At 38.4% G+C, this 24,807-nt stretch overlaps 1 protein-coding gene across 1 annotated transcript in view; it reads left to right on the forward strand.

Moving 5' to 3' along the window:
• Nucleotides 1-24,807, forward strand: part of LOC126100451 (cubilin) — a 771,806-nt gene that overhangs the window by 84,630 nt on the left and 662,369 nt on the right. The window contains exons 11-13 of the mRNA XM_049911056.1: nt 2,394-2,584; nt 7,963-8,134; nt 22,426-22,610. Of these exons, the coding sequence (XP_049767013.1) occupies nt 2,394-2,584; nt 7,963-8,134; nt 22,426-22,610 (548 nt within the window). The remainder of the gene's footprint in view (nt 1-2,393; nt 2,585-7,962; nt 8,135-22,425; nt 22,611-24,807) is intronic.

Below are 24,807 nucleotides of genomic sequence, written 5' to 3' on the forward strand. Positions count from 1 at the left end.
ATGGCAGAAATTGTGAAGCAGTAGATAAAGTTGAATTTGTGCTGAACAGTGTGTTCTCTCACAGGGTGTTTTTAACTCTTTTTGTGATTACAGTTTGGCTTGGCCGATCATTCAGGCGGGGAGCTGGTTGATTGTCATGCACATAAAATGCTGTGCAAATGTTACAGAAGAGATGGTAAATAATATGACTACTTTCATTGGTGGCCTTGTCTGTGATAATCAGCTGTGGAAATGTAGACATGCAGGTGTGTGTGTGTGTGTGTGTGTGTGTTCTGTACTAGTTAACTCTGAAGAAAGACATCATCTGAAAGCTTTGCAACATTTACTGTCTGGTTTACATGCCTGTCAGTGACTCAATACCTCAGTATTATTAATAATACTGTTTTGCTGCAAAAACATATAGGAATATGGATGACATGTTATTATTTCATCTTCTGATATTTTACCTACAAACCATATTATCTTTGTCAAGGACTGTTGTTGACTGACTTTAGAATATGATTCTATGCTTGATAATTTCCTGAGGTGTCACCATGCTTATAAGAAGAGTTCACAGCACTAAACTTTGTTTAAAACCTAAGAGTTCTAGGTGTCGGATGCAAATCCATAATGATTATTTGCCACTGAAAATAACAGGGACTGCAAACTCAGAAGAAAAAATTTGTGAGAGTGTATTTATTTATTTAATTGTATAGCTAGGGCCCCCCGTCGTCAGACAGTTTGCCGAGTGCCGGTCTTTCAGTGTGACACCAGTACGGTGACCTGCAGTTGATGAGGATGAGAGGATGATAATGAGGACAACACTACACCCTGGACAGAGAAAATTCGCTGACCCACCCAGGAATCAAACCCGAGCCCAGAGGATTGATAATCTGTCACGCTGACGATTCAGCTACCGGGGCGGACATGAGAGATTATGAAAGACATGTACAAATTCCATGAATTGTCTAAAATGAAACTCTCATTTCTGTTGATCAGGTCACCCACAAATTATATCACTTTTTTAGTCACATAGAGCCAAAAGCATGTGCAGTTGATCCCTTTAATAGTGTGTCCGGCTACTGCAAATTTTACCAGTTGAAGAGGTCAGGTGTGCCACAGGTGTTTGATAATTTATTCTTGCATGGTTTATATGACTGGTTGTATGTAGTGTGTACTACATTTTCATGGAATAATATAAAATTCTCCTATTGTAGCAACAGATCATTCTTAATGTTGCTGGGGGAGCAACCATTTTTTTTTTAAATTTTTCATTCTTATTATGCAAATGTATGTTTGGATGAAAGGCTGTAGACTTAATAAAATTTCACTACTCACCTTGTTCATTTGAGGTTGAGTTTGACATGTGTTGTGGGGCACTTTCCTAATTTTATGTGGTTAGAAGTCTTGTACTGAAATTTAGGTATGCCAAACCATCTTCTGAACTGTATCAGACTTCACTTGAACCCTGTGAACTCAAGTTTTTACTCCCTTAAGTGGATATTTTAAGCACAGTCACCCATGTCTTGTGGATAATTTGACCTAGTACAGGCTGGCACAGTCACACCATGTACCTTACCCAAGTGTGAGAAGTTTTGTTAAATTTAATTTATGAACCAAAAGTAAACTGGGTTAGGATCAAATATAATATTGTGAACAACTTAATGATATTTTATTTTCACAAAATTGCAGATCATTTTCTGTATGAAATATTTTAAGACATGCTACAGAAAGTAAAAGAACTTCATATTCAGCACACCAGCGAAATGTCTCATTTTGAAAGTCTTGTGTGTAGTCCTGACCATTTTGTTTCTCTTTTCTTAATATTGTTTGGGAATAAATGTCCAGAAAATGCCTGTATATAAGATGAGTCATTATTGGTCCATGACGGATTTCCAACAGATGGCCGTAGTAGTGGGTTGGATGTTACCTGCTACACACAGTGGCTAATTATGAATACCATTCTGTTCCCTTTTTTCCCCTCCACAAATATTTTTTATACTTGACATATTAAATAAAGAATACAGTGTCCAATAAAGACCAAAAATCTTCTGATAATATTTTTTCAGTGGACTCCAGGCCATTTTGACTGTTTTCACCTGGGACTCAACCATATCCATGTGTTTGATATTCTTATTGTATGTAGTCCTTGACACCACATTTTTTTTTTTTTTTTTTTTTTTTAAAAGGAGTGTGCTGGCCATTACATAAAATCCAGATATTCTCTTTGGTTCTGCATCACTGTGGCTTCATTGTTTGTTTTATTACTTGTTAATTTGTGAACCAGATCTGCACTGCTGAATCACAAAAATAACATTATCTAAAATTAAATTTATGTTTATTGTGCACCTTTCCTTTAATTGTGTAAAATGTTATTTCAACTGTTTTAATACTTGAAAATTTGTTGTCAATAGGATGTGGTGGCTTTCTACCCAATGAAGCAGGCACCCTCACTTTCCCTGATTCTAGTTCAAGATCAACAAGCTATCCACATGGTATGAGCTGTGCTTGGGTCATTATCACAAACAGCACGAAAGTACTTAATGTCACCTTTACCAATTTTCACTTGGAGGGTTCTGCTGGGTGCACCTATGACTGGCTGCAGGTATTAACAGTACTTTAATTAGAAACTCATCTAATATATTTTATTATAAAAATAGTTTAAAAAATAAAATTTACTCTAGGAGTCACATAAAACCATATTCGGGGTCACCTTATAGTCAGGTAAATAAAGTGTATAACAACACATGCACAATTCTTGACTCTGGAAGATAAGTGGATACAACACAACAGCAAATAAAAATGAACACTTTATTGCCAGTTTACCCCACTAAACACAGTGAAAATTGTGGAGCATAACACATTATGTCTTCCACTCAAGGTAACTTACAATCATGATCAAGCAGAAAATTCTGAAGAGTTTGGTATACTCTTAGGAAGCAAAACATTGTGATATTTTGTATGCAACATTGAAACACGATGCATTCTCCTGCAGTAGAGGTGAAAATCCAGAACAAAACCGGTACTGTGAACACAGTGAGGATACAGAAGTAAAAAAAGGAGAAAATAATACAGGGCGTGCAAAATGGAAAGGGACAACAAAGGACAGACCTCGACTAACCCATGAAGTTCTGCATGTATGCATATATAATTACTCATTGTGCTTTCATTTGTTTAACCACACACACACACACACACACATATGTGCATATGAGCATGTGCCTACTGATTGCTGCTATATTACTGGGGAGGTGATTGGTGGCTTTGGCTGATGGGAATGGTGCAAACCAGGAGCTTTGAACCTCCCCCCCCCCCCATTCCTGCCCCCTTCCCCCCCATTCCATTTCTCTTTTCATTATTATGCATATTCCAGACTGGCACTCTGCACTGTGCTCAAAATATTAGTAGTGATCTTTCCTGTAAGTCATTGTTTCTTTTCCATCCAGGTCTTTTCTTTAATACATTCTTTGTGATGGGATGTGGCCGCAAGTTGCATAGGCACCATAATTATAATAGGTATAAAGTTAAGTTTGCAGAGCCAGGGGAATATGGGGACAATTCTCCATAAAGCAATGGAAAGACTATGTGAGAGGAAACAAACTAAAAGACATTTTTTTGTGTTGAGGAAGATAGAAGGCCTAAGGAAATGACAAAGAAACTTGTGGTTAAGTACAGTAATAATAAGTAACAAGTAAATGAATTAAAAAGGTGGGAAGTTAGAAGGAAACAATAAGAAGAGTCAGAGTAGGAATGAAGCAGGAAGTGAAGTGTAAAACAGCATAGGAAGGAGATGGCTGCATTGACATGGAAAGAGTAAGTCATGAAGTAACAGTTGAAATCACAAATTTTCTACTGAGGAGTTCTACAGTTATGTCTTCTGATTTACTATTAACAAGTCCTGCCAGTGGCTATTAAAGGAAATTGTCATTTGTCTGGGGACAACATCCATGTTAAATACTATGCAATGATTGAAGTAATATTTGTAGGAGACTGGGCTGTTCTCCCAGGGTTCTCTATTTCAGTTGGGATAAGGATTGCTCCACATGGAAGTGGAATATTAGCTGAGCTAATGGGTAGCAGAATGAGATAAGTGTTGTAGTTGATTTGTTCCATTTTACGTGGTATGTGGGATGTGTTACTGAAAATGGGAATGGCGTGAGGGTGGATGGGAATGTCTACACCGAAGGCGCAGTCTTGGGCTGTAGCACATGGCTTCCAGTTTTCTGCTGCCAAGACCTGTGTTATGCATTTCTGCCAGCGTCGTACTGTTCACCCCAAGCCACGGCTTTATCTTGATGGCGAATCTCTTGCAGTGGTGGAGATGCATCAGTTTTTGGGATTGGTTTTTTATACCCGGCTGACTTGGCTCCCTCATCTTCGGCAGCTTAAAAAAACGTGCTGGCGGAATATTAACGCTCTTCGTTGCTTGAGTCACACCAGCTGGGGTGCTGATCAGTCTACCCTTTTATGGCTGTATCAGTCCTGTCTAGATTATGGGAGCCAGGCTTATGGATCTGCATCCCCTTCCATGTTGCGGTTGCTTGACCCCCATCCTTCACAGCGGAATCTGACTCGCCGCTGGTGCCTTCCGCACAAGCCCTGTCACCATCATACTTGTAGAGGCTGTTGTCCCTCCATTGTGGATCCGGCGCCAACGATTACTGGCCGCGTATGCACCCCAATTACCATCTGCTGTTCCCCACCTCAGTCGTCCATCTTCTGTAACTTCGGCCCTGGTCAGGGTGTATGATCACAGTTCGCATCAGGGCTCTTCTCTCTGGGCTTGAGATTTTCCCTCTTCCGCCTCTTTTCCGGCCCCCTCTACGTCTATCCCCATTGTGTGTTTCCTGTCTATGCCTTCGGCTCGATCTGGCACAGGGTCCAAAGGACTCAGTCCCTCCTGAGGCCCTCCGCCACCACTTTCTTTAAATACGTGCCACATTTTGAGGATCAGACGTGGTCTATACTGATGGTTCGATGGTTGCTGGTCACGTCGGTTATGCTCTTACTCTGGGGGACCATTATGAACAATGCTTGTTGCCGGCTGGCTGCAGTATTTTCACTGCCAAGCTTGTCACCATCTCTCACGCCATAGAGCATATCCACTCCAGCTCAGGTGAGTCGTTCGTTATCTGTAGTGACTCCCTGAGCGGTTTACGAGCTATCAACCAGTGTTTTCCTCACTCTCTTCTGGTGATGGCTATCCAGGAGTCCATCCAGACTCTTTCTTGTTGTGGCTGCTCCGTGGTCTTTGTGTGGACCCCAGGTCATGTCTGCATCCCAGGAAATGAACATGTTGACAACCTGGCCAAACAGACTGTCGGTGCACCAGCCTCGGAGATTGGCCTTTCGGAGAGTAACCTCAGATCAGTTTTGCGATAGAAGGTACTTGGCACCGGGGGTGAAGAATGGTGCACCCTGCCTTCACCCAATAAACTTCGGGCCGTCAAGGAGGCTACTGGTGTGTGGTTCTCCTCCTTGCGAGCCTCCTGCAAGGACTGTGTTGTCCTCTGCCGGCTGCGCATTGGCCACACCTGGATGATGCACAGTTATTTATTGCACTGTGAGGACCCATCTTTATGTCGCTGCAGGTCAGCTTTGCCGGTGGTCCATGTCTTGTTGGACTGCCCGCTTTTGACTCCGCTCTGGCAGACATTTGTGCTGCCTGATACGCTTACTGCACTTTTATCAGTTGACGTTGCAGTGGCAGATTTAGTTTTGAGTTCTATTCGTGCAGGGGTTTTTTATAGCTTGATCTAAGTGTTTCTCCTTTTTTTGTATTGTGTCTGGCCTTGGCTTACGAGTTTAGGCTGGGGTTTTTAGTGCGTTTTTTGGTGGTTGGCTTTTCCGATTTTGTTTCTGTGGTCGGCCAACCACTGTCACACTCTGTGTGATTTTAATTCCTTTTGTCTGGTCTCTGTCTGTGTCTTTCTTGTCCTGTGTCATCTCTTGTCATCCTCTTTGTTTGTTTTTATTCTTCGTGGGTGTTTAAAGTTCGTGAAAAAAGGGACCGATGGTGTTAGTAGTCTGGTCCCTTTAATCCCACAAACCAACCAACCAATGTCTACACCAGTCGGACTAACAGTTGAAAAAGTTTGAAAAATTATTATGAGTTACTAAAGCATTTCGAGTCTTACATGTACTGCACACTTAAAGATCATTAGGCATTGATCTCCCAGTTATTATCAGTCATTATTATAAAACATATGCAAGGAAAAAACTGATAACGTAATTGAGTATGAAAAGTGATATTGTATGCTCCCATATATCTACCTAGCAAAATATAATGCAATAGTCCACTCTGTCTTTACTGAACACTTCTGTTTCATTTTCAAAGCAAAGGGACACAGCACTATTTCTTCTTGTGTTAGGTTTGCAGAGCTCAGGTTCAATATTAACTATTGATGGAGAACGAATATTTTTCTTGTTTTATTTGTAAGCCTGTATACCTTTTGGAAAGAAAAAATACACGTGTACAGGATTCAAATTAGGAAATTATTTATTGTAGTTGAGTCAGTAGAAGTGAAAGAGGACTCTCACATGTTGTCAACTTGTACATTATTTGCAAAAATAAAACTTTTTCTTATTTGTGTGGCTCATACCTTTTTTGCCTGGCTTGTTGCTAATTATAAAACCATGTATTCGTGTCTCCTTTGAGCTGTGTTCAGATTATTTGTCATTCCATTCATATTGAGAACCAGTCCATCATCAGGACTCTTACATGTGCAGAAATCACAAATTGGTCATGCTAGTGTAAGGCTCCTGATGCTGGGCTACTCCTAAAACAGTTGAATCATTTGCACACAGTTTAAAGCTGTTTTTAAAAATATTGATTCTCAAATATATTGAGGGTCATTCTAAACATGCATGATTGTTTTATTTAATGCTATATATACTGAAGAGCTGAAGAAACTGGTACGCCTGCCTAATATCATGTAGGGCCGCTGTGAGCATGCAGAAATGCCACAACACGTATGGCATGGACTCAGATAATGTGTGTGTAGTGCTGGAGGGGGTTGACACCATTAATCCTGCAGGGCTGTTCATAAATCTGTAAGTGTTCAAGGGGCGGAGATCTCTTCTGAACAGCACATCGCAAGGCATCCCAGATGTGCTCAATAATGTTCATGTCTGGGGAGTTTGGTGGCCAGCGGAAGTGTTTAAATTCAGAAGAGTGTTCCTGGAGCCACTCTGTAACAATTCTCGAAATGTGGGGTATGTCATTGTCCTGCTGGAATTGCCCAAGTCAGTCAGAAAGCACAAGGGACATGATTCAATGCAGGTGACCAGAGAGGCTGCTTACATACGTGTTGCCTGTCAGAATCATATCTAGATGTATCGTGCAGACATCAAGGGTACAAAGTGGACCTTCAGCTCTTAAAGCCCATATCAATCATGGTTCATTGAATGGTTTGTATGCTAACACTTTCTGATGGCCCAGCATTGAAATCTCCAGCAATTTGCAAGATCTATTTCCAGCCGTAGCAATGTCAGAGATTGGATATTTTACCAGATTCCTGATATTCATGGTACACTCGTGAAATGGTCATACGGGAAAATCCCCACTTCATAGCTACCTCGGAGATGCTGTGTTTCATCACTTGGTCACTGACTGTAACACCATGTTCAAATTCACTTAAACCTTCAGCAGTAACTAATCTAACAACTGCTCCAGACACTTTTTGTCTTATATAGGCATTGCCGACTGCAGCACCATATTCTGCCTGTTTAGAGATCTCTGTGTTTGAATACACATGACTATACCAGTTTCTTTGGCGCTTCAGTGTATATAATCTGTTCTTTCAGATATGTCCAGGTTCAAGTCCCAATCTGGCAGAAATTTTCAATTTATTTCAGTGTCCACTAGTAGCCACTGTTGTGTTTTTCCTGCAATTCGAAAGTAATTCAAGTATCTCCAACTTTGTTTTGATATTTAAAAGGACCAAGAGAAGCTTTACCATAAAGAGATCTTGATTTTGATAGGTACATGATGGGAGGTCTGCAGGAGATCAGCTTATTGGCCGTTTCTGTGGTGATACACCTCCTGGAGGTGGGCATCTGATTTCTACTCATAATGCCCTGTATTTATGGTTTCGCTCTGATGGCAGCGTGAACAGGGAGGGATTCTCATTAACATGGAATTCAGTGCAGCCTGGTAAGAAATATCTTTTGGCAGACATTTTTGTTGTATAGTTATATAGAATGCTGCAAAGTTATGCTTAGTACATAGTGCGGAATGCACTTGAAAATATATAGAAATAGAGCCTTAAACAAAAATAAAATAAAAAGGTTTTACTATATTTAAGACACTTTGATGGCGAACATTCTGATCTTATACACTACATACACCACTAGTTTTTAATTAAAAACTCATCATGAAACAGAAGAAGTAGTCCTAAAGAAATAATTTCAAATTTTTTAAAAAATTATTTTTTCAGGCAATTATATTTTTGAATGATAAATATTTTAGTGACATCATATTCTGTCATAAGTACACCACAGGTTGCTGTTACAAAGAATTTTAATTACAATCTTGTTTTCTTTACTAGCATTGTGCTTGTGACCATCACTACTGCTAACAAATTTAGCCAGATTATTATGACAGTTTTCACTGGTACTATATATGGACTATGAAGATGTAATTAAAATTTCTTGGAATTGCCTATGAATTAACTACTTGCATTTTTGCTGTAAATACTCGATGTTTGACTCACTTTATAATTTTTCAATGTAAAACATGGAATGAAAAATGTAAAAAGCAGTTGCATACTAAGTTATTTGTTTCAGAGAGTAAAATGATGTGAAGTGGAGAAACTATAGAAGTTCAGCAAGATGTTTCTTCAGTTTCAAACTTTCATCAGTATGTAAGCAAAAATGTGGAACATTATGGTCGATTTACTGACCTTTCTTGACATTTTCCATTCTTTGTTTGTCTTTGGATTATTTCAGTTGCTGAGCAGAACTTAATATTCTGGTGCTATTTTTCTTTTTTACCACCTCCATAAAGTTAAGTGCTAGTCCATACCAGGAGAAAAAGGTTTCAACATCTATATCTACATGGATGCTCTGCAAATCACATATAAGTGCCTGGCAGAGGGTTCATCGAACTATCTTCACAATTCTCTATTATTACAATCTTGTACAGCACATGGAAAGAATAAACACCTGTGTCTTTCCGTATGAACTCTGATTTCCCTTATTTTATCGTGGTGATCATTCCTCCGTATGTAGCTTAGTATCAACAAAATATTTCTGCATTCGTAGGAGAAAGTTGGTGACTGGAATTTCAAGAGAAGATTCCATTGCAACAAAAAAAGCCTTTCTGTTAATGATGTCCAGCTCAAATCCTGTATCATTTCAGTGACTCTCCCATATTTCTCAGTAATAACAAAATATGCTGCTCTTTTTACTTTTTCGATGTGCTCCGTCAGTCCTATCTGTTTAGGATCCCACACTGCGCAGCAGTATTCTAAACGAGGACAAACAAGCATGGTATAGGCAGTCTCCGTAGTAGATCTGTTACATTTTCTAAGAGTCCTTCCAATAAAATACAGTCTTTGGTTAGCCTTCTCCACAACATTTCCTATGTGTTCATTCCAATTTAAGTTGTTCGTAATTGTAATTCCTAGGTATTTTGTTGAATTTATTACCTTTAGATTTGACTGATTTATCGTGTAACTGAGGTTTAATGAATTCCTTTTAGCACTCATGTGGATGACCTCACACTTTTTGCTATTTAGGGTACACTACATGCACCACTAGTTTTTAATTAAAAATTCATCATGTAACTGGAGAAGTATTCCTAAAGAAACAATTTAGTCAGATATCTTTTCTAAATCATTTTGCAATTTGTTTTGATCTTCTGATGACTTTATTAGTCGATAAATGATAGCGTCATCTGCAAATAGCCTAAGACGGCTGCTCAGATTGTCTCCCAAACATTTATTTAGAAAAGGAACAGCAAATGGCTTATAACACTACCTTGGGGAATGCCAGAAATCACTTCTGATTTACTCGATGACTTTCTGTCAGTTACTACGAACTGTGATCACTCTGATAGGAAATCACAAATCCAGTCACATAAATGAGACGATATTCCATAAGCACGCAATTTCACTTGTGTGGTACAGTGTCAAAGGCCTTCCAGGAATCCAGAAATACAAAATTGATCAGAAATCCCTTGTCAATAGCACTCAACACTTCATGCGAATAAAGAACTAGTTTTATTTCACAAGATCGATTTTTTCTAAAATCATGTTGACTTTGTGTAAACAGACTGTTTTCTTCGAGGTAATTCATAATGTTCAAACACAGTATATGTTCCAGAATCCTGCTGCATATTGACGTTAATGATATGGGCCTGTAATTTAGTGGATTACTTGTACTATCTTTCTTGAATATTGGTGTGACCTGTGCAACTTTCCAGTCTTTGGGTACAGATCTTTCATCGAGTGAACGGTTGTATATGGTTGTTAAGTATGGAGCTAACACATCATTATACTCTGAAAGGAACCTAACTGGTATACAATCTCGATCAGAAGACATGCTTTTATTAAGTGATATAAGCTGTTTCACTACTCCAAGGATATTTACTTCTATGTTACTCGTGTTAGCAGCTGTTCTGTATTCAAATTCTGAATTATTTACTTCATCTTCTTTTGTGAAGGCATTTCAAAAGGCTGTGTTTAGTAACTCTGCTTTGGCAGCATTGTCCTCAATAGTATCTCCAGTGCTATCATGCAGAGAAGGCATTGCTGGTTTCTTGCCGCTAACATACTTCACACACAAGCAGAATCTCTTTGGATTTTCTGCCAGGTTTCAAGACTGTTGTCTGTTAATTCATTTGGTATAAAGCTCTCAATTGCTGCTGATACTATTTCTTTGAATTCAAGCAACATCTGGTCTACACGTATATTATTAACTTGGAATGAGTGGAGATTGTCTCTCAGGAAGGCGTCAAGTGAATTTTTATCTGCTTTTTTGAATAGGTATATTTCTCATTTATTTTTGGAGGATTTTGGGATTACAATATTCAGTCTCGCTATGACAACCCTGTGTTCACTAATCCCTGTGTCGGTTGTGATGCTCGTTATTAACTCAGGATTATTTGTTGCTAAGAGGTCAAATGTGTTTTCACAACCGTTTACTATTCACATGGGCTCATGAACTAACTGCTGGAAATAATATTCAGAGAATGCGTTTAGCACAATTTCTGCTTATGTTTTATGGTTACCTCCGGAATTAAACATGTATTTTCGCCAACATATCGAAGGTAAATTAAAGTCACCACCAACTATAATCGTATGAGTCGGGAACATGTTTGAAATCAAACCCAAGTTTTCCTTGAACCTTTCAGCAACTATATCATCTGAATTGGGGTTTGATAAAAGGATCCAATTATTATTTTATTCCAGTTGTCAACAATGACCTCTGCCTGTATTAACTCACAGAAACTATCTACTTCAATTTTGTGACAAGATAAAATACTTCCAACAGCAACAAACACACCACCGCCAACTGTGTTTAGCCTATCCTTTCGGAACACCATTAGATTCTATGCAAAAATTTTGGCTAAACTTATCTCCGGCTGTAGCCAGCTTTCAGCGCCTATAATGTTGTGAACATCAGTGCTTTCTATTAGCGCTTGGAGCTCTGGTACTTTCCCAACACAGCAACGACGGTTTACAGCTGTTATACCAATGGTTCCTTTATCTATGTTCTTGCTGTGTTCGGCCTGCACCCTTTGTGAATGAAGCCCTTCTTGTGTTTTCCCAAGACCCTCTAACCTAAAAAGCAGCGCAGTCCACACCACACAGCCCCTGCTACTCGTGTAGCTGTCTCCTGTATATAGAGGACATCTGACCTATTCAGCGGGACCCGAAACACAACCACCCTTTGGCGCAAGTTGAGGAATCTGGAGCCTACATGGTCGCAGAACCATCTGAGCCTCTGATTCAGAACCTGCACTTGGCAATCGGTCCTGTCGACTATGCTGCAAATGGTCAGCTCTGCTTTCATCTTGCGAGCAAGACTGGCAGCCTTTACCACATCTGTTAGCTGCTCAAAACTAGAGGATCTCTTCTGATCCAAAGTGACACACATCTTTGGTACCAACATGAGCAACCACCTGCAGCTGGATGCACTCTATGCTCTTCATGGTATCCGGGAGGACCCTTTCTGAAAAGAACAGTGTTGCCACTTTCTTTTGGTTAATAGGATTAATTATAATATTTGTATCATATAGACTGATGAGCCAAAACGTTATGACCACTGCCCACCACAATACTGTATGTTGCCTGGTGGTGCGTAGGGCAAATGATGCGGTAAGAGAAGTATATGATCAGAGGAGAGACGAATGGGGAATCATTCTAATGATGATAAGTGGCACAAATGCGGAAATCTACTGACTTAAGCAACTTCGACAGAAGCCAGATTGTTGTGGCCCATTGCCTGGGAGCAAGCATCTCAGTGCCTGGGAGCAATATGGTTGGCTGTGCACATGCCACTTTCGTGAACATCTGCAGAAAGTGGTTGAAGAACGCTGAAACCATGAGTAGATGACTAGAAGTTGGATGTCCATGCCTCATCATAGAAAATATGGATTGGAGGCTTGCTTGCTCTCTAAAGCAGGATAGGTGGCGATCTGTGGCAGATCTGATAAAAGAGTACAGTGCTGGTGCAGGTACAAGTGTTTTGGAGGTCCCAGTTCTGTGCACAGAGTGGAACATGGTGTTCCACCGCAGAGGCCCCCTAGGTTTTCCCATGTTGACCCAACAATATTGTCAGTTATGATTAGAGTGGGCATGGGATCATCAAGATTTCAGTGCAGATCAGTGGGATCATGTTGATTGGTCAGATGAATCCCGTTTATTGTTGAAACAGGTCGATGGTCGTGTCCAGATACGCCATCATACAGGTGAACAGCTGCTCAAAATATGCAGTGCACCACAGACACAGGCCAGTGGGAGCAGTATTATGCTATGGGGGACACACACTTTGGCTTCCATGGGACCTGAGGTAGTAATCGAAGGCAATATAACAGCTGTGGACTATGTGAACATTATTAGGAGCCACCAGTAATCCCTTATGCTTGATGTCTTCCTCTACAGTAACGGCATCTTTCAGCAGGATAACTGTCCATGTCAAAAGGTCAGAATTGTGCTGCAATGGTTTGACGAGCATGATAGAGAACCCATGTTGATGTGTTGGCCATCAAATTTGCCTTATCTGAATCCGATAAAACTATCTGGGATGCTATTGGGTGCCAGCTCCATGTCCACAAACCAACCACCTGTAAATTACGGGAAGTGTGTGACCTGTGTGTAGGCATTTGGTGCCACAAGCCTCTAGAAACCTGTCAAGTACTTGTTGAATCAGTGGCACACAGAATCACTGCTGAATTGCATTCTGGTGAACCAACATAATGTCATAATGTTAATAATGGTCATAATGTTTTGGCTCATCATTGTATGTTAGGATTAATTATGATAGCTGTATCATCTTTATGCATAAAGTAGTAACCCTGCTTGCTGTTTGTTAACGTGAATGGCATTCACATGTATGAAGAACAAGATAAGACATTGGGAGACCACATTAGTGACATCTACCCAATTACAAGCTGACTCTCCATTTCGTGTGCACGCAAGTGTGTGTGTGTGTCTGAACATGCACATGCTACAAACCATTGCTGAAAGATGCCATTACTGTTGAGGAAGACATCAAGTATAAGGGATTACTGGTGGCTCCTAATAATGTTCACATAGTTCACAGCTGTTATATTGCCTTCGATTACTACCTCAGGTCCCATGGAAGCCATGTTTAACGTGATTTACAATACATGTTTTTAAATCATACAAGAATATTTACATTGATTTAGGCTTAATATTATCACAACTGAAGGTTCAGCTTCCATACATTATATTTAACCTTGGCAATAAATTTTTATGTTTTGAGATATTCATCTATACTATAATAAAATTTTTGCAATAAATATTTACGGGCAGCAGTTTTAAATTTTGAAGTGTCTTTTATTGTTTTAATGTTTCTAGGTAGCTTACTGTATAGTCTGTTTCCTGTTTGCAGTGGTCCATTCTGTTTTAGTGTTGCTGTGTGCATGTTTAACATGTATGTCCTGCTTTCTCCTTGTGTTATACAGGTGGATACTCTGGTTGGTTGACACAAGATTGTTGCTATTTTCTAAGATTTTCCTTACAAATATGATTACTTGTAAAATGTACAGACATGGTAGTGGAAGGATATGTAGTTTCTTGAATAAGGGCTTGCATGAGCTTCTTGATGCAGCAGTTTCTATGGCTCTTACAATTCTCTTTTGGCATGTAAAACAACTTTTGCTAGCAGATGCGTTTCCCCAGAAGATTATGCCATATCGCAGTAAGGATTCTGCCTGGGTGAAGTATACATCTTTTAGTGTCTCTTTCGATGTGCAATCAGAAAGAATTTTGATAGTATAGAATATGGTATTTAATTTATTTGTAATGTATTTTGTATGGTGGACCCATCTTAGATCTTCTTGGATCCATATCCCAAGAAATTTTGTAGAGCTTACATTTTTGAGGGTCCTAGTAAACAACTCTATGTCTGGTGCTAGTGGACATTTATTTTGCACTGTGTGTATATTCATTGTAACTGTTTTTTCTGTGTTTATTACTAAGTTGTTTCCAGAAAACCAGTCCGTAATGTAGGTGGTACAATTTTTAATCTCATGCAGTAATTTTTCTTTGGTCCATCCTTTTATTATCACATTTGTGTCATCCACTAATTTTAAGTAATTATGGCATGGGCTAGTCGGTTCCAAGTCATTTACAAAGAGTAGAAACATAACTGGTCCTAGAATGGAGCCTTGTGGTACACCATACTTGATGCTCTGCTTTCCTGAGGAGGAGGACTTTATCTTGTTCCCTTCTTGGATAGTAAGCTCAACTAATTGCTCTCTGTTTTTGGAGATATGATTTTATCCGTTCATAGGCCGGACCCCTAATACCTACAGGTTCAAGTTTCTGAAGCAAGATGTTGTGATTGATAGCATTGAATGCTTTAGAGAGGTCTTGAAATATGGCTAAGATATGTTCTTTATTGTCTATTGCATTTAAGGCTTCATTTAGGAATGCAAAGATAGCTGTCTCAGTAGATTTAGATTTTCGGAATCCATGTTGAGTATTTGAGAAATAATTATTTTTTTCTATGAAACTGATTAGTCTTTTATAATAGATTTTTTCAATTATTTTGGAAAAAACAGAAATAGTGAGATTGGCCTGTAGTTTGATACTTCTGTTTTTATCCATTTCTTGAACAGGGGTTTTACTTTTTCTATCTTCAATTTTTCTGGGAACACCTCTTCTGATAGAGACCAGTTACAGATGTTGACAAGTGGCCTGGCTACGAGGGGAGCACATTTCTTCAAGATATAGTCAGGGATATTGTCAGTACCAAAAGAGAATTTGGACTTCAGTTCTTTGATTATATTAAGTATTTCCTTTTCATTGGTGGGGTATAGAAAAATAGATTTGTTATTTATAGTACATCTGGATTGATTTATTGGAGTACACTGTAAATTTTGATGTATAAGATGTTCAGATATCTGTGTAAAGTAGGAATTAAATTTATTTGCAGTTTTTGTAGGTTCAGTTATCACAGTTGAGTTCTCCATTAGGCAGTTAATGGTATGGAAGTCTATCTGTTCTGCTGCAGTTTCTTTCTTGACAATATTCCATACGGCTTTCGTCTTATTGGTGGAATTTTTTATGTATGTGTCATCTGCCATTATTTTTGCTTGTTTGACAACTTTTTTGAATATCTTTTTATAGGATTTGTAATAAGAGTCAAATTCTGCTGATGTGAGTTGTTTGGAAAATCTGTGCAGTAATCTTTTTTTGTTTGAAGATACTAAAATCCCAGGAGTACTCCATTTATATTTTGTTTTCCTTGTGTACGTTTTCCTCTGGGTTGGAGGGAAGCATAGCTCAAAATAGTAGGAAAAAATTGTTAATAAAGTTATTATATTTTCCATCTATGTGTTCGCAGTTATAAATCTCTTCCCAGCTTTCTTTGCTCAAGTTATGGAGAAAATGATTCATATTTTCATTACTGTAGTTTCTACTGGTGGTTGTTAGGCAGGATTTAAGCTGTAGCTTGGTTTGCATACTAGTTTTTGAGCTGTGTGATCCCCAAAGCCTGTGTTTAGTGTTTCTATTGTATACTTCATTTCTACATTTACAAATATCTGATCATTCATGGTACGTGAAGTCTTTGTGATATGAGTTGCTGTTTCTATGGTGGATTTCATGTTAAAAGTTTGCAAGAGATTCAGTAATTCATTATTTTCTTTGGTGTCCTTTTCAAAGTCAATTTTAAAATCGCCACATGGAATAACTCTTCTGTTTCTTTGTGTTAGTCTGTTAAGTGAATATCCCAAACTTTTTAGGAGAGTATTTATGTCACCAGTTGGAGCTCTGTATCAATGAATAATAGCTAGTTTAATGTCCATTATAATTATCCGGGCTGTTGTGCCGTGGTCGGTTGATGAATTTTGTCTCAATTCCCAATGTTTCGTCTCCGACTGCGGGAGACATCTTCAAGGGGGTCCGTAGGTCGATGGAAGGTCCAACACATCCACTGGCTCGCTGCTGACTGCCGCTAAATTCCGTGTCCGCGTGCTCCTGCCCCGTGCTGTGACGTCACGTGTTTTGAAAATGTCAGTGCAGTGGGTGTGTTCGACCTTCCATCAACCTACGGACCCCCTTGAAGATGTCTCCCGCAGTCGGAGACGAAACGTTGGGAATTGAGACAAAATTTATCAACCGACCACAGCATAAGAGCCCGGATAATTATAATGGACATGATACTTTCGGCCATGAAAGTCTACATTTTAGTAGTAGCTAGTTTAATGTCTACTATCACAATTTCTGACAGCTCTACATCTTCTTCCTTCACTACTTCAACAGGAAATTTTATATTTACAAAGTATGTATTATTTCTTACCACCATGTTTAAGAATTTTTCTACAGAAATAACCACCTAGCACAAGTTAGTTAGGGGCACAATATGTAACTTGTCCTCATCAAGCCAATGTTCTGTAAGACACAATAATGGGGTACTTTTTAATTCGTTTTCTAATAGGATATGGATTTCACTTGTTTTACTAGTTAGTGATTGCACATTTTGGTGAAAAATAACCAACTTCATATTTTTGTGTTTCACCTGTGAGTTTTTACTTTGGGTCCCCACAGAGGAGATCTGGATTTCATCTGATTCTTCATTTCTAGTATTTTTTGAATTTTCTTTCCATAGAGATGTTTTACAATGGGCATTTAACATGTCTCTGGAATGTACTTGCATGCATGTATTTTCACCCCTATTACTGCTTATCAGTTTCCCTTGTTCATTATAATTTGACGAACATCTATGAACATCTTACTAAATATTCTAGAGTCTTGTCTGTTGAGATGCAGTCCATCTTTACCAAGACATTTGTCATTAAAAAATTTGTTGGATCAATGAATATTACACCCAGTTTATTACATTCCTCTTTAAAATCATCGTTTATTCTGTGTATGTATCTGTCACTTACCGACCTTCTGTACACAATGCCACTGATTATAATTCTCGAGATGTTGTAGACATTTCTGGCAGTTCTTATTAGATTTCTCGTGTTGTTGATGATTTCTTATTCACTGCTGTTTCGTAGACAGTTTGTTCCAATGTGAATAAATACAACTTTGGGATTTCTATCACATATCTTAGTAGGGCTTGCTGCTGATTTTAGGACATTGATAAAATGGTTTTGTAACTGCTTAGTCCTGATTCCAGGGCAAACGTCTATTTTAGAGTTTGTAACTACGATGTTTTTTTAACATGGAGTCGCCTATTATTAAAAACTCATTATCATTTGCAGTGCTCAGAGGACATTTTGTTTCATTTTCGACATTTGTATCACTTGTCCACTTATATTTGTTTTTGTTTTTTGTATCTAAAGCATTTTCTACTCTAATGGCAATTGAGTTGTTTTGATCATGTGTATCATTCCGCGAGTGCGAGGATTTGGGCCTATTTTCTTCTATTACTTCAGTTGTTATACCACTAAGAGGGCGCCTATTTTCATTTTTGTCATTTTTAGCATTTGTCCACTATATTTATTTTCGTTTTTTGTGCCTAAATAAGTTTGTACTGTGATTGGAACTGAGTTGTTTTGTTCATATGTATCACTCTGCAGGTGCGAGGATTTCGTCCTATTTTCTTCTAACTCTTCAGTTTTTTTTACAAACACAATCTTTTGTTTTTTCAGCACACTATTTTCTTCCTGTAGCAATGATAATTCTGCTTTTAATAAGTTTATATCATTTTGCAGGATACGAATAATTTCGTCTGCCGCATGCGGCAGAAGTCAATCGCAACTGTTCATCACTTAAACACTCAGAGCATGTCCACTGTATATCCTCACTTACGAATTTTAGACACACTTTGGCGCATTTCGCATGCGGCCCGAAGTTACATGCTTTGCACCGAATTCCTTTTGATACTCATTTATTACACTTCCTACATGAAGAACTACTTAATTTTGACTGCTTTTGGAGCTTTGTGGCACTACACAATCCTACTGTCGCCATATTTATTACCGTCTTAATATCATGTGGATTATTGTGATTTGTGCAGAACTGAATGAAACTAGTATTATTTGCAGTTATGAAGAATGAGTAAACAGTGAATCACACTGTAACATCTTAGAGTATGTGATCTGCATCACACTTTAAGTCAATAATGGAATACTGTATGTCACTATGCTTGCAGAAAAGACAAAGAACTATAAACCCATCGCCCTCCTCTCCATAATTTACAAGATACTCACTAAAATTAACTTAAAATGCATACAAAAACCCATTCAATCAGGTAAAGGATTTTGCAAGTAGATATAGGAAAACTGACCATTAGCAAACCGTGAATACAATTGTAGTACATTTTGTGAAAGGAATGAATTTTCATTTTGTCAACAATTCATAAATTTTAAGAATGCTTGTGACACAGATTCTACATGAACAGTCCATGAGAAATAAAGCATTTATTCAACTTATGTTAGTATCTAAAGAATATACAGAGTGTAACAAAAAGGTACGACCAGACTTTCAGGGCACATAACTCACACATAGAAGAAGGCAGTATGTAGTGTGGTCTTGTATGGGGAAACACAGTATTTCTCTGTTATAAGTAATTCTTTACAATTCTTCATTGTCAGTTAACTGTGGGAAGGAACAGATGAACCTGTTTCTTGCATGTGAAGCTCAAAATGTCTACCTGGTTACATGAGATTTTAGGTTCTGTTTCACCGAAGGTAAACCCAAGTTATTACTTATGCTGATATGTGACCCATGTAGATGTAAATGTCAATGACGTTGCATTACATACACATAGGATCAAGTGTTTAAGTGATCACTGTGGACTTGGTGGGAACATTGTAGTTTGCTGGTGTTAATCACGACTTGGTTTCTACTAAAGTTTAATCACTGTATAACTTAAAATACAGTATTGGTCTTGTTGTACATTGTTTGTACTTGGAGAGCTTACCAGAATGAAAATGATGAACTGGAAGACATTTCAAGCAATTTATCTTAGGGAGCATGGGATGCTTATATCTGCTACTTGCAGTTAGGGGAAGTGTGGGTGGACAAAGGCTCTATAACTGGGGGACACAATTCCTCACACATTTGATGACAACCTTATTGCCACTCTAAGATAAATAGCTGCAGCAAGTAATATTGTGTATAGTAATATTGTGTACAAGCATTATAAGCAGCTAATTTTTGTGTGTGGTTACATGCATGACTCATTTAACAAAGTGTGAACCCATAGTTTAGTGCAGCTGTGCTTTACATGGACGAGGCATCATTTCCATGGGACCAGATAGTAGATTTTCACAATCAAACTGTATGGGCTGATTTGAATTTTTGTGCTGCCGTTAAGGTGCATCACCATCAAAAACTTTATTTATACACAGTATTTCAGAAGTGATGCTCAACATTCAGGGATATTCCAGGAATGATCATTCGAAACAAAAAAGTCAAGTAAACATGCCTCTAAAACACATACCTTTACAGCTATGAGCAATTCTTGATCTTTGATTCTGTGAAACAAATCTCTTCTACTGCAAGCTCTTTGCTTTCCATACTTTGGGAAGTGGTAGTATGGATCAGAACGAGGAAAAAATGTCTAGTAAACATGCGCTCTAAATAGCATACCTTAAGAGCTGTGAACACTTGTTCATCTTTGCTACTTTGAAACACAACTCTACTGAAGAAGAAATGCTCATAACATTTAAGGTATGCATTTTAGATCCCATGTTTACCAGACATTTTTTCTTGTTTCTGGCCATATTACCACTTTACAAAATATGGAAAGCAAATAGCAAGCAGTAGAAGATTTTTGTTTCACAGAATCAAAGATCGAGAATTGCTCATGGCTCTCAAGGTATGTGTTTTAGAGCCCATGTTTACTTGACGTTTTTGTTTCGAATGATCATTCTTGTCATATCTCTGAATATTGGCCATCACTTCTGAAATGCCCTGTATATTTTGGCTTTCATTTTTTGTAACATGACCTCATATTCTTTTGCTACTCACTTTCACCGCATTAATTAATATTGCTTTCTTAGATTTCCTCAAGTGTGGCTTTATATATGAGATAAGTGTATATTCTACAGAATGTAGCTTCTCATCTTTTCAGTGTTAATGCCCTTTGGTTTGTAAATAGCAATTTCTGAGACATGTGAATAAGAGGAGATGCACAAATTCCCTGAGGTTCACTTTCTTCAAACTGAAACCAAATGGTTTTTTATTTATTATGAGTGTTTGAAAGCTCTTGTGTCCAAACTGTGGTGCAAGATGCAGAGAATCTTATTGCCTTATCTGTGGTAGGCTGCAGAACAGAACTATACATATTACTCCAGCAGTACATAAGAACATCTGGGATTCAGTGACATGGGAGTTGATGCATATATCAATGCTAATGGAGGCCATTCTAAACAATTAATGAAAAAAAAAAGGAGTCATGTGGTGGGTTTGGTATGTTCTCTCTCCTTGTGTTTATCACAATTAATGTACTACTATGAGTCGTAGAAAATAAGCTGTAATGTGGAAATGAAGTCTCTCTGGATGCATCTCCATATAACATACTTCTTTTATGTGTCAGAAATGAGCTCTGAAGTTTGATCGTGCCTTGCTTGTTATTCACAGACTACTTCAGTGCAACAGTTTACATTAAGCTTAATGAGGGTAGTGAGGAATTGAAGATTGAAAGAGAAGTCAGGCAAGGAGATCGAGATTGAACTGCTTGCCTCTGTTCCACACAAATTTCAATAACAAATGGAGGAACTCACACAGCAAGGATACTAAGAAAGAAATATAATAAGATGAAACAAAAATAATACATGTTACCAGTGACAGCATAGAACCAGACGATGGGCTTTTGTGTCTAGGACATATGAAGACAGTGCCAATAAAAATTATAACAGAAGAGTAAATATGCTGTGGAGTACTTTTGGTAAACTAAATAGTGTTTTTTTTTAAAAAAAAAAAACATGATTTACAATCAGTGTAATTACCAATTTCAACATGGGGCAGTGAGACAATAATGAAGACCATTAATAAATGGAAGGATTGCTCAGCAAGCAAAGGAGAGATATGTTTGGAGAACTACTAGAATGGACAGAAAAAAAAGAAAAAAAAACCAAATGGGCAAGTGACAGATTGGACTGGAGGACATAATTATGAGTGTGATAAAAATTATGTGGATGTGGTTGGGACAAGTTGTGGATGATATATGGACCAAGAAAGTTGTCCATGGGACATGAAAAGGTCAAAATGACAGTCTAATGGGAGATGGGTTGGTGACAAATAGAAAACACACAGCACATGGATGCAGATAGCTGAAGACCATAATGCACGGGAAAATCTAGAGAAGGCCTTTGCCATCAGTGGATGTCGAATTCCTGATGATTATTATGCTAACATTATATTTAAGAAATAACACAGGCCCAGTAACAGATCTCATAGGTTTTTGTGATTGATTCTGCCCCATTGAGAAGCCACCATATCTTGTGAAGTGCTGTTCAGCACCGAAAACAATCTCCTGCTATTTGCCTTTGAGATATAATATTAACAATTAACCTTCTGATACCAAGACTCTGTATTGGTGGCCTTTCTCTTAAGAGTCTTTGGTGATCAACATAATAAGATATGTTTGACAGGCCCCAAAGACACTAGTTGACTGTAAGATTACTAAACATGTTTAACAAATGTTGTGGATATTGTTTGCCACAAAATTATATAATATATTTCCAGTTGGTTATCATTTTAGTCTTACTGATTCATATGTTTGTGCATTTGAACTTACTTTATGAAGATAACTTTTCATGTTACTGTGAAACCTTCCATTTTCCAGTGTGTGGTGGAATTATTATAGCACAATCGCATGGAAGTCTGCAGTCTCCGGGCTCACCAGGAAATTACCCACAGAACAGAGACTGTGCCTGGATTATCAGGGCTCCTCGGAGTAAAAGAATCCAGTTTCATTTCTTCTCACTTCGAATGGAGAATCACACCACCTGCTCTTTTGATTTTCTCAGGGTACTGTTTTAAATTAATTGTTGTTATTAGAATTATGATTAAGGAAACACCTCCGTGAAATATGTGTAGTGGACGCAGTAAATGTTCCAATTCACTGTGTAGTTGAGATATTAAGTCATTGCTAGGCACATAAATAAGGCTGAGAATGTTTCTGATCTTTCATTTGAATCTTCCTTCTGAGCTAACAGAAAATACACACACACACACACACACACACACACACACACACACACACATGTACACCTACACAGCTGTGTTGTCCTAGCCAACTACAATGTGCCATCAGTACAGTTCAGCTAGGATGAGGGATTGTTCTCAACCCAACAGAGTTGCAGTGATGGTCGGTATATTGTAGCCATGCAGGTATATGTTTGTTAATGTATGTATATTTTCTTACCTTTGAAGAAGGATTTATCAGTAAGCTCAGCAATATGTTGAATCTAATTTATGTGCTTCTAAGCAGCTCAATGCCTCAGCTGTAGGGTTGTTACCTTTACTCCCTCAGTTTCTTATATTTTAAAATTATTTATTTCTTTTACTATGAGAGTAGCACACACACACACACACACACACACATGGTGTATTATTAGAATAATGAATTGCTTCTTTTGTCTATCTGTATTTATGTGTACATTGTAATTAGATAGAAAAAATTACTAATCCCTGAGCGGCAGCAGAGGAAAACATATATAATGGTTAAGTAGATGTGCAAGCTTTTGGAGCCAGTGGCTCCTGCTTTTAGAAGAACATTTGAAGGGGATGGAAGACGGATGAAGGAAAGGGATTGGTGAGGTTTAAGAAATAGGGAGAGTTTGAGAAAGTCGCCCAGAACCCCGGATCAGGGGAGACTTACCGGACTACTGGACAGTATAAGGAAAGACAGATCATTGGGGATGGCACTGGACAAGTTTTGAAAACCTGAGAGTTTAAAGTGGGAGATAGGGTGATAAGCAAGACAGAGATTATTGACAAAACATCCTGCTAGAATTTATAACAGGGGAAAGCTAAGTGCATTGTTCATGTAGAGGTGGAGGGTTGGAAAAGTAGACAAGTCAGAAAATAAAATATATAGGAAACAAAAGGAGTACTTACTGAGAGGAATAACTGAGACCAAAGAATTTAAGGTAAATTAAGGCCTGGCTGGTGATGAGAAACAAGGGCATGTTGTAATGCCAGTTCCCACCTGCAGAGTTCTGAGAAAGTGTTTTAGACCATGTTATGAAAAGGGGTATTGTGTATTGGCAGTATATACTATGTCTATGTCTATTCATCCTGCTGGTGACTTGGTGGTAATCATACCAATATGAAAGGCTGAATGTTTACATAAAAGATGGTACATGACATGTCATTTTACAGGTAGCTCTCCCTTTTATAGTGTATATGTTGTCAGTTATAGGCCTGGATAAGTGTTGGTAGGAGGGTACATATGGTGAGTCTTGCAGTGGGTACGGTCACTGGGGCAGGAGTCATAGGGAAGGGAAATGGGTGCAGAAGGAGCGTAGGGTCTGACCAGAGTATTTTGGAGATTGAGGAAGAGAGGACCACCAAATAGCTATTCTAGATGTGGTGGGCAAAATGTTGGACAGAATGGATCTCATTAAAGGACATGATTTCCAGCATAATACTGAGTGACAAATGTTCTAAGTTGTTTTTTTGAAGGGATCATCAGAACAAGGGTTGAATATGATGGCCTGAGAGATCTGCTTTTTTACTGGGATAGTGGGGTAATTATGTCCAATGGAGGCTGGGGTGAGAATGGTGGTGTATTGCTGTAAAGAGCCTCAAATGCCAAATCTGTATGGGAGGGAACATTTGACATGGAAAGGACAACAACTGTCGCACTGTAAGTAATATTGTTTGTTGGTATGTTTAATGTGAACAAAAGCGTGTAGCTGAGCCTTACTGAGGAAGAGGTCAGCATCAAGAAAAGTATCATGGGATTCGGAATATGAAATCTGAGGTTTAATTGAGAGAATGTATTTAAAGATTGCAAAAATTTTCCATTGCAATGATTCCCACAACCAACAGTTGTAGCTAAGTCAGTAAGTATATCCACCAGTGTGATTTCAGAGGTACTTAGCAACCGATGGGCACATAAAGATGAATGACAGTGTTGCTAGCTTTCGAATGAATCCTTCTGTAGAGTTACCACATACACACATACGCCCTTGCCACTACGCATTTCCGAGGGACTACA

Source organism: Schistocerca cancellata, chromosome 9 (assembly GCF_023864275.1).
Source record: "Schistocerca cancellata isolate TAMUIC-IGC-003103 chromosome 9, iqSchCanc2.1, whole genome shotgun sequence".
NCBI lineage: Eukaryota > Metazoa > Arthropoda > Insecta > Orthoptera > Acrididae > Schistocerca > Schistocerca cancellata.